Source organism: Peromyscus eremicus, chromosome 7 (assembly GCF_949786415.1).
Source record: "Peromyscus eremicus chromosome 7, PerEre_H2_v1, whole genome shotgun sequence".
Taxonomy (NCBI): Eukaryota; Metazoa; Chordata; class Mammalia; order Rodentia; family Cricetidae; genus Peromyscus; species Peromyscus eremicus.
The window spans coordinates 16,460,844-16,478,809 of NC_081422.1; the positions used below are offsets into that span (position 1 = coordinate 16,460,844).

The 17,966-nt window shown below is 50.5% G+C and overlaps 1 protein-coding gene across 1 annotated transcript in view; it reads right to left on the reverse strand.

The window, feature by feature from the left end:
* Positions 1–4,120: 4,120 nt before the first annotated feature.
* The window catches only part of Olfm2 (olfactomedin 2), a 58,185-nt gene continuing 44,339 nt past the window's right edge, over positions 4,121–17,966 (reverse strand). Inside the window, 6 exon segments of the mRNA XM_059266701.1 lie at positions 4,121–5,209; positions 8,291–8,397; positions 8,712–8,877; positions 8,879–8,938; positions 9,215–9,361; positions 11,920–12,069. Coding sequence (XP_059122684.1) covers positions 4,532–5,209; positions 8,291–8,397; positions 8,712–8,877; positions 8,879–8,938; positions 9,215–9,361; positions 11,920–12,069 — 1,308 coding nt within the window. The 3' untranslated portion in view covers positions 4,121–4,531.

The window sequence follows — 17,966 nt, forward strand, 5'->3', positions numbered from 1 at the left end:
GCCTGCTCGGGCTGCCAAGCAGCCCATGGACGCCCTTCCTGCTACTGTCACACAGTATTTATTGTTCCTAAATGGCTGGGAGAGGGGCTCTGAGATAGGGACTCTGAGCTTCCTGCTCCCTGTTTGACCCCAGTTGGGGCTGTCCTAGCCAGGCTCCTTCTGAGGAGATTAACTTCATACGGGCAATGGGGGTATGGAAGCCCCCAGGCTCAGGGAGTCAGAAGTGACCTGACTCCCCAGATCCCAGAGGCAGGCAGGAGGGCCTTGTTTCTTGTTAGTTATATGCTCCGTTTCTCTGTTCAGTTGCAAAAAGCAGACGCTCCACACCTGGTGATGCAGCAACTCAGCCTCAGGGTGTGACGCAGCGCCCATGCATCTTCCATTAAATCTGGAACCACTGATTGGTAGTCCTGTATCTCATTACCTTCCTGGTGAGGTGTGGGCCCTGTCTCGGGGAGGGAACTGTCACCCACCATGCCCCAAGCCCAGGTGTCCAAACTGTTCTCCAGCCCCAAGAAGCCACCTTTTCCAGGGCCTGGGGGTACTGGCAACAATTTTTCCCACTAGCTAGACTCCCTGGGCAGCAAGGTACCTCTGGGACCCACCAGTCCAGACCCAGTTATGCCAAGCCTCCTGGAGACTGTTCAAGGATACACACCACCCACACACACATCCTAATTCCAGCTGGTAGGTCTGGAGAGATCCTGGGGGAACCCAGCTCAGCACCTGACTTAGCACACCCCATCCCCTGCACATACAGAGACTGCTTATTGGTGAGAACATATTGCATTCAGCATCTGCCACCCACTTCTGGCTGGTTATTCCTGGGTTCAGCCACCAGACCTAGCACCCTCCAGATGCTGTTTCCATGGCAACAGAGGCCCCTTCGACTGGAGGAGAGGGGGCTTTGTCACCTCCCAGAAGAGCAGGGATCTTGGTAGAGGGAGCTGGGGAACGGATGCTGCTTTGAGTGGCAGATGGGAGGAAAAGGAAGGGGCTCTCCCAGCTTGGCTAGGGGGCCCATGTCTCTTCAGACTGCCCCTGAGCCTAGCTTGGCCTGAGGGCTCAGAATTCAATCAGGTCTCTGTCTAACCCACAAGTGATGGGGCCAGCCTGGGTAGTCGAGGTGGCTGCAACCAGTAAGGCTTGGGGACCAGAGCAATATTAAGCCTGGACCCCAAGGGAGCCCTCCCTCCCCCCAGGCCTGAGTCTCGTGAATAGTCACCTGAGCCTGCTCCCATCTGGCTGCTTGCTACAGCAATCGCTCTTTGCCAGCTTCCTGCCGGAGCATTTGTCATTAGGAAGGTTTAATGAGTTTCTTCCCAGCTCAGCTGAGCTGAGCTGGCTATACCTCCAGCAAAATGTTCTCCAGTGGGCCAGCGGGTACTCAGGCAAGCAGTCACTGCTTCGCTGTCTTGCAACAGTTGGGTGTGGGGTTGGGAGGCAGTGGAACCCCTCCAAATATGATAGAGTCTTTTGGGGCAAAGAGAGGACCCCTATCCTGGCTTGTAACAGCAAGAGCTCTGGAACGATCTCCCCAGGGCTGCTGCCACTTCTGGACCACTGCCTGCAAGAGGCAGATATTACCACAGTGGTAATTTGTGCATCCCTGGGTATGACCATGTGACTTGGTAACTGTTCTATATGATCCGACCCTCTGTGGGGTCTGTCCTTTTGGACCCCAGCCAACCCCTTCCCTTGTCTCTATACAGTAGTGAAAACCCAAGACTGAACATTGCTGTTAGATAAATGTTCCCCAGGAGCCCACTCAGTGTCCCCAACATGTATTATTAACTACCTGTGGTTTCCCTCACCTGCTCCAAGTTCCCACCCAGGCCTGCTACTGGGAACTGGCTATAAATCCTGGGCCTTTAGGATGGCAACAGTTTAGCATCCCTCCTTCCCTATCTCCCTCCCCTCCCCTCCCCTCCCCCACCCCCTCTTGGGGATGGAAACTTGTCTGTGCAGACTCCGCTGCTCATTCTTAATGGGTTCTTCTCAGACCAGACACGGGGGAATCTGGGTTTTTGCTGCAGTAGGGAATGGCAGCTTCCTGACTAGAGCCAAATGCTCATCTATGATTTAGGGAAAGTTGGTTAATTCAGCACCACATAGCTGAAGACAGACACAAGTGAATCTGGCAGTGATGGTTAAGTGATGAGGGAGGAGGGTAGGACTGCTCGCTCATCCTTTAGTAGTTTGTGTGTGTGTGTGTACATATATGTGCATTCAGGTGTGTGTATGCAGTGAGTGTGCACATGTGTAAGAGTGATACAGTGGGTAGATATGCTGCCAGATGCTCTGGCCCAAGTAAACACTCCGTGCCCACGTGTGACAGACATGTCTCTAGGCACAAGCGTACTCTGCAAAGGCTAGAACTCTGAAGCCTCATTCTCTGTATCTGAGACCACGACCATTTTGAGTACAAGTCACAGGCAGGAGGCATCCAAACTCCTTTTTCTTATTTGGGATTTTGAGACAAGGTCTCAACCCAGGTGACATCAGCCTCCCAAGAACTGGGATGACTAGTGGGTGCCTCCATGCCAAGCCTTTGCTGTTTTTAGTGGCATAAAGTTCTATCTCCTCATGCTAATCCAGGACTTTATTCACCCCCTCCCCCCATGTCAAGCTTGTTCACTTACGTGGGAATTAATTGCTCTTTGTGAGGATGCCTTTAGAAATTGGTTTTAAATGAGTGCATTAGGCAGCCCCATTCATTATTCATGGGTTTCCTTCCCAATATGGCATCCAAGTCCAAGTTCCCGGAGATGATTTAATCACAGAGGCCATTAATTAGAGATGGGGACAGCAGCCTCCTGGTGGCCTCAGCAGGGTGGGGTCAGGGCCAGTGGAAATCTTCACATGCTGTTCCTGCTCTGGGTTCACTGGGCTGACAAGGGGGATGGGGAGGTGGCATGTGTCACTCACTACCCCCATTCCAGATGGAAGCCCTGCACATCACTCGCTACTGACTCATCCCTCATTTTTTATGACACCTCGGCCCCAGCCTGATCTAGCCCAGTGGTCTTCACCCTTCCTAATGCTGCCACCCTTTAATACAGTTCCTCATGTTGTGGTGACCCCCCAACCATAAAATTATTTTCATTGCTACTTCATAACTAATTTTGCTACTGTTATGAATCATAAATAATTTTAGAGATAGAGGTTTGGCAAGGGTTGAGACCCACAGGCTGAGAACCACTGCTCTGGCCTCATCCCACAGGCAGAGCTGGCTGACATAAAGCCTTCATCGTGCTGTGGCTCTGTTGGCAGAGTGTCTAGCGTGAGTGACGTCCTGGGCTCCACCCTCGGTACCACATAAACCCGGCGTGGTGGTGGAGGTGGAGGCAGGAGGACCAGAAGCTCAAGGTCATTTTTAGCTACACAAGGCCAGCCTGTGCTACATGGACCCCTGTATCTTATTCCTGTCCTGCCACCCTCTTTTTTTTTTTTTTTTTTTTTTTGTTAGTGTGCTTTTTGTTTGTTTTTTTAAGCACTGTGAGTAGATTTATTAAGGAAGAATGAGAAATAATTGCTAGGTGCAGGAGGTTACCTAAGGAGGAATACCTGATGCCTGCATTTCAGCCTAACCATCTCCCAGGACCGTTCCAGCCTCTTACAGGTGAAAGGATTTTCATGTGGAGTGCAGTGGGTTGCCCCAACCTGGCCCTGTGCACCTTTGAAGTTAGTTTGAATCTTGCTACTAACTAGTATGGCTGGTGTAGAAACGATTCCTGCAATTACAAAGCAGAGAATAAATTGGGGGACCTAACCTCTCAAAAGCAGCCAAACTGTTAAAAAGCCATTAGAACACCCCGACAGCCCAGCAATGTGCCATTGTGATAATAGTGAGCCAGCAACCAGGGAGTGTGTTCATTGAAGACCAGTTTTCATCATCATCATAGAATTCTCTGGTCTTCTGACCCCAATTGCTTTTAAATGAAGTGCTTTTGATTGAAACACCTTTGGATTGAGTGGGCTCCCCTGGGGGCTAGCTACCCCGGGGAAGGGGTGTTAAACAGGACTCCACCTCAGGTCACACTAAATAAAGGCACCAAAGGGACTCGGTGGAGCCAAGTCTCCGTCTCTAACCACTACTGGGTACAAAACAACCCAGGCATCAAATGTCAAAGGTCCAGTTTATTCTGGCAACCCGGAAAGAAAATGTGTAAATAATAAATTAAAAAACAAAAATCCATGCACTCAGATCCAGAGGTACGGAGGGACTGAGGGATAAGGAGTGTGTGGGAAACGGGAGGGGAGGAAAGAGGACAGGGAGTGAACCGAGGGAGAGAAGTTCGACCAATAAGGAAGAGAAGCATCCATAAAAAGGCAGAAAGACTCAGAAGTGAAGTATCAAAAGCAGAGATCAGTAAAATGGAGAAAATGCATGGGTGGGTATACAGAGAACAGAAAGCTGGGCTGGGAAGGTGGGGAGAGAAGGGATCTAGGACCGGAAGGGCATGACCAAGAGAAGGCTGAGGGGTCACAGGCAGTGTGGGAAGGGTCCCCACAGCCTTTGCAGGGGCACCTAGGGGTCCCCGGCAGTGCTGATGACATGGAAGAGGGTGACGTTGTACAGCACCTGGTGCCCGTTGTTCCAGGTATACAGGGCCCGTTCCCTGGGATTGTAATCCAGCATGGAGATGTGAGAGTACTGGTTGTGGAAGGGCACATCCGTGTATTCGTAGCTGGACGTGTTGGTGAAGTAGGCAAAGTAGACCTTGGCTCCGGCCAGGTGAGAGTTGGTCACATAGAGGACGCCGCAGATCATGAAGGCCTCCCCGGCACTGCGCTTGGGGTACCCGGTGTCCCAGGACCTCACGACCTCCAGGGTGTGAGGGTCCAGCCGGCTGACAACAATGTTGCCCGCATTCTGATTGGTGGTGTACACAGCCCACAGCCCGCTCTCGTCTACCATGAAGTCCATGTCCGAGAAGCCACCCCAGGAATAGGGGAAGGTGTTGTTGTAGCCAGCCCCCGGGAGGCTCCTCTGCACCAACACGGAGCGCGACCGGAAGTGGTACTTGACCACCACATTGCTCTGGTACTTGTTGTAGAACAGAGAGCCGTTGTACACCACATGGCCTGTACCTGCCCATGGCTGCGGCAGCAGGTGCTGGATGAAGTTCTGGCCTTTGATGAAGTCTCCCAGAGTACGGAACTCCAGCACCCGGCGGCCTTTGTAATAACCATCCATGTACCAGACCTACGAGAGCAGCAGCCGGTCACTGGAAAGACTGTAACCTGTGACCCTCCGGGACTGGCCAACCAGGCAAGGTCAACCTTGGTCATCAGCGGTCAACCATCACCCGAATGTCACTACTCAGTCACAGTCTTCCCTATGACCTTTGTGACTGGTTATAGTTTGGTGATTGTGAGCATTAGTGGGCCTGGGGAGGTAGTTCAGGGAGTAAAGTGCTTTGCCACTCAAGTATGAGGACCTGAGTTCGGATCCCCAGCACCCACAAAAGAGCTGGGCATAGTGGTGCACATAGCTGTAACCTCAGTGCTGGGGGAGTCAGAGACAGATCTTTGGATCTCATTGATCAGCCAGTGTAGCCATATTGGTGAGCTGCAGGTTCTATAATAGATCCTGACTGGTTGGGGGTGGGGTGGCAGGGCCAGGAAGATGAGTGGGGAAGATCATCTGCTTTGCAAGTATGAAGACTGAGTTGGAACCCAAAACCCATCTAAAAAGCTGGGCATGGCCACATGTGCCTGTAATCCTGGTGCTTTTGAGGGCAGAGACAAGAGGATCACTGGAGCTTGCTGGTTGCCAGTCTAGCTCCAGAGTTAGAGTCTGTGTCTAGGGACTAAGACTGGGAGTACAGAACAGGGCACCTGATGTCCTCCCCTGGCCTCTGTGAGTGCACACAAAAGTGTGCACATACACACACACACACACACACACACACTAAAAGGAAAAAGAGACAAGGTGGAGAGCAACAGAGAAAAACATCTCTTGTTGGCCTTGGTCTCCACATACATTAACACACACCTGCCTGTTCACACACCTTTATGAACACACACAACAAAAAGACCCTAAATGAGTGGTGTGGTCCAAAGGATCAGGGAGCATTATGCTCCCAGGAGACTCACAGGGGTCACACATGCACTGGACACTGGGTCAAGAGTGCTCACTGAGTAATATTATTGGGTAATAAGGGATCACTTTGAGGTCACTGTATTTTGTTTGTTTGGTTGTGAGTTTTTTTGTTTTTGTTTTGTTTCTTTTTGAGATAGGGTCTTACTATGTAACCCAGGCTGGCCCAGAACTCACTATGTAGATCAGGCTGGCCTTGAGCTCAGAGATACACCTGCCTATGCCTCCCAAGTGCTGGAATTAAAGGGGTATGCTACCATGTCTGGCCCAAATTCATTGTCAGTAGCTAACTCCTGTAAGCATAAGATTGCCTGGCAAGTCATTGAATCTCTCAGCAGCACTATTACCAGCACCATTTTAAGAAGCACTGGTGAATGCCCTCATTATTGAGCTAAGGTCCATTGTTGAAGGACCATGTTGAGGATAAGAAAATTAGAGGAATGATCTTAAAGCACCTGCCCAAGTGTCCCTGGCTAAGAATAGACAGGACTAGATAAGCGCAAATCTGATTCCAAACTAACCAATTGGTTGGACCATCATCATCAGTCAAGGTCAGTGATCAGAGTGGAGTGTTGAGTTATTGCCTGTGCTCTGTGACACTTGGTGATCACCCTTATGATGGTTAGCTATTTAAGATTACTTTATTTATATGTTTTATGTCTAAGTGCTCTATCTACATGTGTGCCTGCATACCAGAAGAGGGCATCAGATCCCATTACAGATGGTTGTAAGCCACCATGGGGGTGCTGGGAATTGAACCCAAGACTCTGGAAGAGCAGCCAGTGCTCTTAACCTATGAGCCATCTCTCCAGCTTGTGATGATTAGCTTTAATGTCAGCTTGAAACAACCAAGAATTACCTAGGAAGTGCGTTTCAGTGAGAGATTGTCTATATTGAGTTGGCCTGTGGGCATGTCTGTAGGGGATTGTCTTGATTGTTCATTAATGTGCGAAGACCCAGCCCATTGTGGGCAACATCGTTCTTTAGACAAGGAGTCCTGAAGTGTATGAGGATGGAGAGGTTGAGCTGAGCACAAGCAAGCAAGAATGTACGCATGCACTTCTCTCTGGTCCTAACTGTGGTTGTGATGTCACTGGCCGTTTTAAATTCCTACCTTGACTTCTCTGCGGTGATGGACTTTGACCTGGAACTGTAAGCTGAACTAAGCCCCTTTCTTCCCTAGTTTGCTTTTTGTCAGAGTATCTTATCAGCTGCAGAAATGAAACGGCAGAGGCCAGAGGAGGGCATCTGTGTCCTGCTGTATCGCTCTCCACCTTACTTCTTTGAGATAGGGTCTCTAACTGAACCTGGAGCTGGTGCCAGGGAGCCCCAGGGGGCCCCCGTCTCTGCTCCCCCACAGCGCAGGTGCACATGCCACTCATGGCTTTTTATGTGGGTACTGAGGATCTGAACTCAGTCCCTCACGTCTGCGCAGCAAACACTCTCGCCCACTATACTGTCTCCCTCCCTGGCCCCCTGCCATCTTAACCTGTGCAAATACTCTGCTGTCTACACAACGACAAGATTGCCTCACTGTGCAGTTCTCAGACTGTGTCCCCTGCTGTTAGGGGACAAGAACAGAAGAACCTCAGTCATGTGGTCACTAGGCAGACGGGGGAGATCCAAGCACCCAGAGACCTGGGATGATGGGCTACACGTGCCTCTGGTGTGTGAGCTGGTGAGATGGTTCAGAGGGTAAAGGTGCCTGCTACCAAGCCTGACAATGTGAGTTCAATCCCCAAGACACACATGGTGGAAGGAGAGAATTGACTCAAGAGAGTTGATCTCTGACCTCCACCCACACACTATGTCATCCATGTACACACACACACTAAATTCATAATAATAATCTCTGTGTTTGAGGTCAACCTGGTCTACAGAGGGAGACTTTGTCTCAAAAGAAAAAGGAAAAGAAAGAAAGAAAAGTCAGCAGTTAAAGGTACTTAGGTTCTTGCCAAGGACCTGAGTTAAATTCCCAGCACGCCTATCAGGTGGCCCACAAACACCTCTAACTCCAGCTCTAGGGGCATCCAGTGCCCTTTCCTGGCCTCCAATGGGACTGTAGTCATGCACACTACCACCCCCATACACACCCACAAGTAAAATTAATAAGAATAAAACCTAGATAAGAGTCACAAGTGTAGGCAGTCACTGGGTCTGGCCCCTGGGGATGGCATCACTCACCCGGCTGTCTGCACTGGGGGCCATTGTGTCCGTCATCCAGGAGCCGAATCGGGACCCCATGGCCCGAATGGTGATGGGGTTACTGACCCCTGTCAGCTTCCCACAGCCTGGGAGATGGGAACAGTGGGAGTGAGGATGGGAAAGAGCTCCAGAGAGGCAGGACACTGCTCGCATGGGGAGTGTAGGGCCAAGGGTCAGTCAGGGAGGAGACATCCAGGGTGTGATCCTAGGATGTCAACACGGGCAGAAAGGACTGGAAATCAAGAGCCAAAACCACTTCCAGCTTTGGGGCCTTGGGTTGGGGAGACCAAACAGGCAGGGTTAGCAGTTAGATACCAAACCATGCCTAGCTTTGGAGCACACAGGTAGCATAAGGGTTGGGTGTGGAGGTCAGGGGCCAAGCTTCGGGGTCAAGGCATACCCAGCTTCTGCGCACAGGCATGGAGTCGTGCCTCCAGGGCCATCACACGCTGCTGCAGGTCCTCGTACCCGTAGGCGCCCATTTCCTCCTGGATGGCAGCCAGGTTGCCTGAAAGGTTCCTCACTTCCTCCCGCAGGCGCACGATGGTCCGTGTGTCTGCCTTGTACCTTGTACTGCTCCAGCACCGAGCTCAGGGGCAGCAGCTCTGTCATCCTGTCCTTCAGTTCCTGCTTGCCAGGAGAGAATGGCCACCGATCCCAACCCCTAAACCTCGGCCCACACATTCACTCTGTAGTCTCAGATGCAACGCTCAGTCCTTGCCAAAGGATGCCTTCCGGACCCCAGAGCCTAGTCCACTCCATTTCTTCCCAGACGTGACCCCATCCGTGGAACTCAGGTCCTCTTGCTTTCACAGCAATCACCCTTACTTCTCTAAGCCACCTACCTCCCCACACCTCTCCAACCATTCTCTTGACCTCTGAGCTGAACTCTGAAGAACCCACCTGGAAGCTCTTGGCCGAGACTGACCCATCAGCTGCCCTGAGCCTTGCATCCAGACTCCGCATGAGCGTCTCCATGCTGCGAACATACTGGAGATCCCGATATGTCCTTAACTCCAGGACCTCCATGGATTGAGACACATTCTGGACCTAGAATGAGAACCATTCTGGAGTCAAGGTCCTCCTCCCAGCCACTCACAGAAACAGAGGCAAGAAGGACCAGCAAAGATGCCCGCCAGCCCTCCTCTCCTTTGATCTCACTGGAAACTTTCCAACAGCAGGTTCCATTCAGCCCCATCCCATCACACCTGTCACCTCCGTCCTGTTTCTTGGCTTTCACCCTCCTGACCTGCAGTAAGTTCTCCACACAGCAAGGCAGAGAGTGTTTTCCAAAACGAAGATCAGAGCCAGGTGTGGTGGCACATACCCATAATTCCAGCACTTGGAGGTAAAGGCCAAAGGATCAGAATTTCAAGGGTAGCCTCAAAAGGAGCCAAGAGTGGTGGATCACATTTGTAATCCCGGCACTCGGGAAGCTAAAGCAGGAGGATTGCCATGAGTTCCAGGTCAGCCAAGGCTACAGAATGAATTTCAAGTCAGTCTGGGTCAGAGTGCAACCTTGCCTCTAATAAAAAACAAATGAACAAAAGGCAGAGTTGGGAGGGTACTGGGGCTGAGGCTTAGTGCTTGCCTGGCATGCACAAAGCCCTGGCTTCCATCCCAGCATAAACTGGGTGCAGTGGTGCATACCCGTAATACAAACCACTTGGAAAGTGGAGCCAGGAGGATGAGAAGTTCAAGGTCATCCTTGTATACATAGTGAGTTCAAGAGCAGCCTAGGCCAGTGGCTCTCAATCTTCCGAATGCTGCGACCCTTTAATACGGTTCCTCATGTAGTGCTGACCCCCAACCATAAGATTATTTTCATTGCTGCTTCATAAATGTAACTTTGCTACTGTTACGATTCATAATATAAATATCTGTGTTTTCTAATGGTCTTAGGTGACCCCTGTGAAAGAGTAATTCAACATCTCCCAAAGGCATCGAGACCCACAAATTAATAACCACTGGCCTAGGCTATACAAGACCCCGAGATACACATCACCAGTCATGCCAAAAACTATTTTTTCAGCCACTATGAACAATCAAAGACATTACATGAAAGTCCACAGTTTTGGGGAAAAGCAATTCCTGTAAGGGGGTAGGCAGAGCAGGATTCTGGGAGTCAGTAGTGGGGTTTCAGGTGCCCAGGTGTCCCCTCTGCCAAATCTCAGTTTCCTCCTCTGTTCAATGAGGGAGGTGATTGCAGGCATCACAGCTGACAAATGGGCAGTGACAGGGATTTCAGTCAGCAAAGAGTCCAAAACATCCTGGGGACAGATGAATTGGAGGCAGCCAGGGTGAAAAGGAATCTCATGTGTGCGTGTGTGCGTGTGTGTGTGTGTGTGTGTGTGTGTGTGTGTGTGTGTGTATACATATCTGTATATCTAAATGTATATGTGTGTATGCATACATGTCGTGTATACGTGTTTGTGTGTGCATACATGCCTGTGTGTATATGTGTATATATATATATTTGTGTGTGCATACATATGTGTATGTAAGTGTGTATGTATGCATATTTGTGTGTAAGAATGTATATGTGTGGGTGCATACATATCTGCATAAGTGTGTCTGGAGGCCAGAGACTGATGTTGGTTGTTTTCCACAATCACCCTCCACTTTATTTTTTGAGACAGGGTCCCCAAGCCTGGAGCTCATACTTCAGCCAGACTGGTTCATGTTCCCAGCTGCGCCTGTCTCTACCTTCCTAGCACTGGGTTGCAGACATACACTGCCAGATCTAGCTCTTACGTAGGTCTGGCTATGCGAACTCAGGTCCATATTACCCATTTGACCCACTGAACCACATCCCTAGCCTCCCGTTCCCCCATTAAAGTATTTTAAATTACATTGATTTGTTTGGTGTGTATCCGAGTACACCTTGTGGGAGTTTATTCTCTCTTCTAACCATGTGGGACCTGGGGACTGAACTCAGGTCATCAGGCTTGGTGGTGACGCTCCACCCCTCTCCACCTCCCATCCCACAGGATCTTCCTATATAGCCCAGGCTGGACTCAGACGTGTGGTAGCCATCGTGGTGCCTCAGCCTACGAAGTCCCGGGGTTACAGGTGTGCACTGCCACTCACAGCTGCAGAGCCTTTGCGGGAGCCTCGACAGTGCAGGTTAGACCCTTGCCTGAAAGGGCACCAAGTGCCTTCTTAGCAGGGTCACCCAAGGCTGCATGGAGCACTGGCTGCCAGGCCTGAGTGCACAAGAAGGAACTAAGATGCCGCCCTGATACTCCCTGCCTGCCTAGCACTGCAAGAACTAGAACTTGGGAAGCAGAAGTGATTGGATCTCTGAGCTGGAGGCCAGCCTGGTCTACAGAGTACATTCCAGGATAGCCAGGACTACATAGAGAAGCCCTGTCTCAAAAAATAAATGAATAAAAAATATTTAATAAAAATTAAATATCAAAAAATAAAATAAAAATAAAAAATCTGAATAGATGGGATCCCAGTCACTGGCCACTTTAGAACAGTCTACCTGGCTGGATCTTCTGTAGTTCATCCCTGATGGTGATTCGGGCTGAAGTGGGAACCAAGAGACCACCTCAGCCTACCCGCCCCGTCATCCCCACCCTTGGCTCCTGTCAGGTCCCTACCTTCTCCATGAGCTGCCGAAGTTCTCGGCTCCGACCATCTCGGGCGCAGGTGCTCTGTGCAGGGATCACAGCTGTGCAGATGCATTTACCGTCGGGTGCCTGGGCTGAGGTGTAGAGCTGCCAGCCCTCTTCCGGGCTCTGGAAGAGAGTCTGCGGAGGAAAGAGCGTCGTCAGAGATAGGAACCCAAAGAGGGGCTCCCCTCCATCTTGCTGGGGAGGTGGCCTTGCACACATGAGGACCTGAGTTCAGATCTGAAGAGCCCATAAAAAAAGCCAGGGGTAGAGGCTCGCTGATTCCTGGAAGCCCGCTGACCATACCGGCCAATGGGACATCTTTGCAGGGCAATGAGAGGCCCTGTCTCAAATAAAAGGTGGGAAGTGCCTGAGGAACATCACTAGCTGAGGTCTTCCTCTGATCTCCACACATGTGTATATGTGCATACCTGCACACGCGCGCGCGCGCGCGCACGCACACACACACACACACACACACACACACACACAGAGAGAGAGAGAGAGAGAGAGAGAGAGAGAGAGAGAGAGAGGTCCGGGAGATGGCTCAAGGGGTAAATGCAACTGTTAGGACCTGAGTTTGGATCCCCACCACCCACATAAACCAGCCACAGTAAAATGTGTCTGTAACGCTAACACTGCTACATCAAGGCGGGAAGTGCAGTAGGAGACAGCCTGGAAGCTCTTGGACCTTCACCCTGGCATACACAAGGATAAGCAAGACACTGTCTCAAACAAGGTGGACAGTGGGGACTGAAACCCAAGATTGTCATTGGACGGCCACATGCATGTGTGTCTCATGAAGCCCAGGGTGGCCTTGAACTAACCATATGTCTGAGGGTGACCTTGTGATCCACTTGCCTCGCCCTCTTGAGTGTTGGGATTACAGGAGTGCACCACCACCCATTTATTGGGTGCTAGGAAAGGAACCCAGGCCTCCTGCATGACAGGCCAGCCTACCCACTGAGCCCCAGCCCCAGGAAGGGAAACTTTCAGCACTCTAAATCTCAATGTGCAAAGGAACCTAAGAATAGCCACTGTTTTTAAAAAGCGGTGACTTTGAACTGGACGTGGTACTGCATGCCTGTAAACCCAAGACTTGGGGGCTGAGGCAGGAGGATCATAAGTTGGAGGCTAGGCTACTTAGAGTATGCTTCAGTCTGGGGCAGTGGTACACTCCTGTAGTCCCTGCTACTTAGGAGGCTGAAGCAGGAAGATTGCTTAAGTGTAGGGGTTCTGTGCTGGAGTGGGCCATGCTGAGCATGTATCTGCCTAAGTTCAAATCAACAGTGATCTCTCGGTAGTGCTTAAGGAAATCCTGTTTCAGAAGAAAAAATGTGCTGGGAGCATTTTTTTTTTTTTTTAGATTTTTTTATTTATTTATTATGTATACAGCATATATGACAGCAAGCCAGAAGAGGGCACCAGATCTCATTACAGATGGTTGTGAGCCACCATGTGGTTGCTGGGAATTGAACTCAGGACCTCTGGAAGAGCAGTCAGTGCTCTTAACCACTGAGCCATCTCTCCAGCCCGCTGGGAGCATCTTAAAGAGCAAACATCTGGGTCTGAGGAGACGACTCAGTGGGTAAAAAGCTTGCTGCACAAGCAGGAGGACCCGGGTTTGGATCCCCAGCGCCCACATAAAAAGCCACAGTTGGTGGTGCAAGTCCTGGGGGACGGTTACAGGAGGATCTCTGTGCTGTCTAGCCAAGGCTAGCCTCCTTGGTGAGCTCCAAGCTAGTGGGGAGACCTGTCTCAAAAACAGATGAATGGCTCCTGGCAAGCTATGCCTGAGTTTGTCTTGTGGTCTCCACATGTGCACACATGTGCCTGTTGCATATACCTGTTCGCGCCCACACACACTCTAAGAAGCGGAGGAAACACATACAAAGATATAAATAAGTGAAGATCAAATATTTAAAGCTGTTGAGCAGTACAGACAGAAGAAATGCAAGGGAAAAGGGATGTGGGGGAAGAAAGTGCCATTCAGGGTGTGACTTCAGGTGTCACTAGCGTGCAGGAGATGAGGGAGACGTCACATGTACGGAAAGGTGTTCCAGGCAGGAGGAACAACAGGGGCAAAGGCCTGAGGCAGGGTCACATACCTGGGTGACCAGAGCAGAGTGAGCAAGGGGCTGTGTGAAGGGAGGCCAGGGTGGAGAGGGGACAGTGTGACAGTGACGAAGCTGATAAGCTGAAGCCAGGACTTTGGCTTCTGGTCTGAGTTCTGAGAGTTCTAAACAGAAGAGATGCACACTGACTTAGGTACTCACGGAAGGGTCCAGCTCAGTGACTGCTCAGGTCTAGGTAAAGCAGTGAGTAGCAGCCATGAGTTGAGAAACGGAGAAGTCTGGTCCTGTCTAGCATGCTTGTTGCTGTTTTGAGACAGGAGCTCGTATAGCCCATGCTGGCCTTGAACTCCCTATTGTAGCCAAGGATGATGATGAAATCCTGCTCCTCCTGCCTCCACCTCATGAGCTGTAGGCTGACAGTCATGTACTGCTATGCTCAGTTCATGCAGTGCTAAGAAGGAGCCCAGGGCTTTGTACACGCTGGGCAAGCACTCTGTCCACCACGCCCAGCCTACAGTGTGTTCTACCACAAGTGTTTTCTGGAGAGGCAAGCGATATAAAATCCATCATTTGCATGACTGTTACTGATCCCAAACAGAGGCACAGTACCCAGGAGCTAAGGCAGAGGTAAGCCAGGCTGAGTCAGGAGCAATCGTGGGGACTCCTGCTGCACACTGCCTTCTCTTCCCACTCAATAAATTCTTTTATTGAAGTGTGAGCAAATAAGCTAACTACACAGTGAGCTCCACTCCTCACTAATTTATAAGGAAAATAACCCATTCACAGACCATGGTAATGAGTCAGGCTGTGCTTATATACACCCTGCCTAAATCACAGGACTGCCCTCCATAAGAGCCCACGTGACCTTCCTTGGATGGACTCTCCTTCTCAATTTTTTGTTTGGCTTTACACATTTATTTATTTATTTATTTACTTACTTACTTACTTACTTACTTACTTATAGTGTGAGTGTGCATGTGTGGGAAAGTATGTGCCACAGAGTGCATGTGCAAGCCAGGAGTCAACTTGCAGACGTTCGTTCTCCATTTCCACAGTGTGATTCCCGGGAACGGCACTCGGGTAGTCAGGTTTGGTGGCAAGTGCCTTTACCCTCCGAGCCGGCTCACCTACAACCTTCTTACTCTCGCTGGCATTTAGGGTTAGGCAGAATGAAGGGCTCATACAGCAGAAACCAATGAAGTGGCCTCCCAGAGGGTTGATAGGCAAGTAATGGCAGCTGGGGGAGGGGCTAAGGAGGCCACACCCATCTATGAGGGTTGATAGGCAGTTAATGGCAGCTGGGGGAGGGGCTAAGGAGGCCACACCCATCTATGAGGGTTGATAGGCAGTTAATGGCAGCTGGGGGAGGGGCTAAGGGGGCCACACCCATCTATGAGGGTTGATAGGCAGTTAATGGCAGCTGGGGGAGGGGCTAAGGAGGCCACACCCATCTATGAGGGTTGATAGGCAGTTAATGGCAGCTGGGGGAGGGGCTAAGGAGGCCACACCCATCTATGAGGGTTGATAGGCAGTTAACAGCAGCTGAGGAGAAGGAATCTCAACACTGTCCCTGCCTGGGTATTAACAGGAGAGGAAGAGACCTTCTTCAGCGGTGTGGCCCCTGGTAAGGAGTCCACAGCCCTGTCAACAGCTCCTCACCCACACTCTGTAAGCAACCCCCATGAAACTCACTGGGTCACACACACGCACACAAAAGTCATGAAAGTAGAAGGGGGTGCTGGTTGGGAGGAAGAGTGGGAGGGGACAAGAGAGGGTGATGGGATGGAGATGATTAAAGTACATCATGTGTGTTATGAAATGTCATAACTGTTATTATGTATAATATGCTAATAAAAACTTATAGAAAAATGCAGTGCCCCGAGTGCCCCAACTAGGACCCCGAGGCTGTCACAGTCTCCTCTGTCTGTACTCAGAAAAGATGCTCCTAAGGTCCTCACCCCAGGTCCTAGTGAGTCATGCCTCTCCTGTGCAAGAACTCTTGTTTTGTTTTGTTTTCTGTGTGTGGGTGTTTTGCCTGCACGTAGATGTCTTCAGCCCCCTGGAGCTGCAGTTGCAGACAGTTGTGAGCTGTCATGTGGGTGCTGGGAATTGAACCAGGGCCCTTTAGAAGAACAACAGTCAGTGCTCTTAATCACTGAGCCAAGTCTCCAGCCCACTGTGGGAGAGCTCTAAACATTTGTTTTGGTTTGGTTTGGTTTTTTTCAAGGTAAGTTTCTCTGTGTAATAGCCCTGACTGTCCTGGAACTTGCTTTGTACAACAGTCTGGCCTTGAACTCACAGAAATCCAACTGCCTCTGCCTTTCCTGCTCAGACTAAAGGTGTGCACCACCACACCCAGCTACCTGTGGGAGAACTCTTGATTCTGTTCTGTTTTGTTTGCTTTGAGACAGGATTTCATGTAGCCCAGGCTGGCCTCAAATGCACTATGTAGCCAAGGATGACCTGGGTCTAATACTTATTTAACCTCTGGAGTTCTGGGATGACAGGCAAGTGCCTCCATGGCTGGTTTCCATGGAAGAACTCATGGTTACTCTAGGATATCTCACAGAGTCAGGAGGGCTGGGCTGCCATATCTGGGGCTGCTCATAAACTCTGGGTCCATGGACTCATTTTTCTGTACTCTCCACAAGTGTCCCCAGTAAACAAAACTGTTCCATACCAGACTAGTTTCAAGAGTGCCTGCACACTACACCCTGTAAAACCCAGTGTGGGCTTATGCTTTGCTTCCATGTATGTCTGTGCCCCACATGCATGCCTGGAGAGATCAGAAGAGGGCACAGGATTCCATGGAACTCTTGTAGCTTCCAGCTGCCGTGTGGGTGCTGGGAATTGAACCCAGGTCCTCTGCAAGAGCAGCCAGTGCTCTTAACTGCTGAGCCATCTCTCCAGCCTCTTTTTACTTTTTATTCTGAGACAGTCTCGCTAAGTTGCCCAGGCTGGTCCTCTTGTACGCTCCCTGTATCCAGTTACTGGTAGTACAGGCTTAGTCCACCAGGCTCATCTAGGTGCCCCACCTACCCGAGGGAAGATGGCCACAAAAGGTTCCCCTGCTCCCTGAAGAAAGCATCATTGCTTAGTCTCCTTTCAGAACAAATCCAGTTCTTTCAAAACTGAACAATGAACAGGAGCGCAAATGTCCCTGCCTATCCTCCCACTGGCTCAGGTCCCCAAGCAATTAGGCTAGAACTCCCCCCAAAGACTCTCATTTATACACAAACAGAGCAGCCCGTGCACATAATTAGCATCTCCGGCCTGTGTCTCCTAGCACGTCCTTTGAAGCAAACAAGACTTCTCCCAACATATGAAATACTGAATTATAAAAGAGAAGCAAGCATCATGAAGAAGGCTTCTGTGGCTTTCCTGAAATAATTGTCTGTGTGGCACGAGCCTTGCTGGAGTGTTCTCTGCAGCCCTGTAATTAAATGCCCGGGGTTTGGCCGCCAGCTCTCGGCACACTGCAATCCTGAGTTTTACCCTGCGGGTTAAGTTCAAATGCTAAATCAAGTTCACTTCTATGGAAGGTGAGGGGATGGCCTAGGAGGCTTGATGTTGAAGAGTCCAAATGCCATTTCTTCAAGGCTGGGGTCTATCTATCTTGGTACCAAAGTCCCTAATTCCTGGAGGGTCTTACCAGGGAAATGCTTAAAATGACAGTGTGGAGCCAGCCAGATGGCCCCTCCAGTAAAAGTGCTTGCCACTAAGCCTGACGACCTGAGTTCAACTCCTGGGGACCCACAGAGTAGGAGTGGACTGCCCCCCCCCAAGTTCACTGACCCCACACATGTGTCAGGCATTCAGTGTCTTCATATTAACACACAAACATATGTAAAAAAATTTAAAGAAAGGAAAATCTTGGCCACATGGGAAGGCAGAGAAGCCCTCACCCAGGACTCCCGGTGAAGCCTCCGTCCAGCAGAGAATCGAGAATTCCAGCACAGT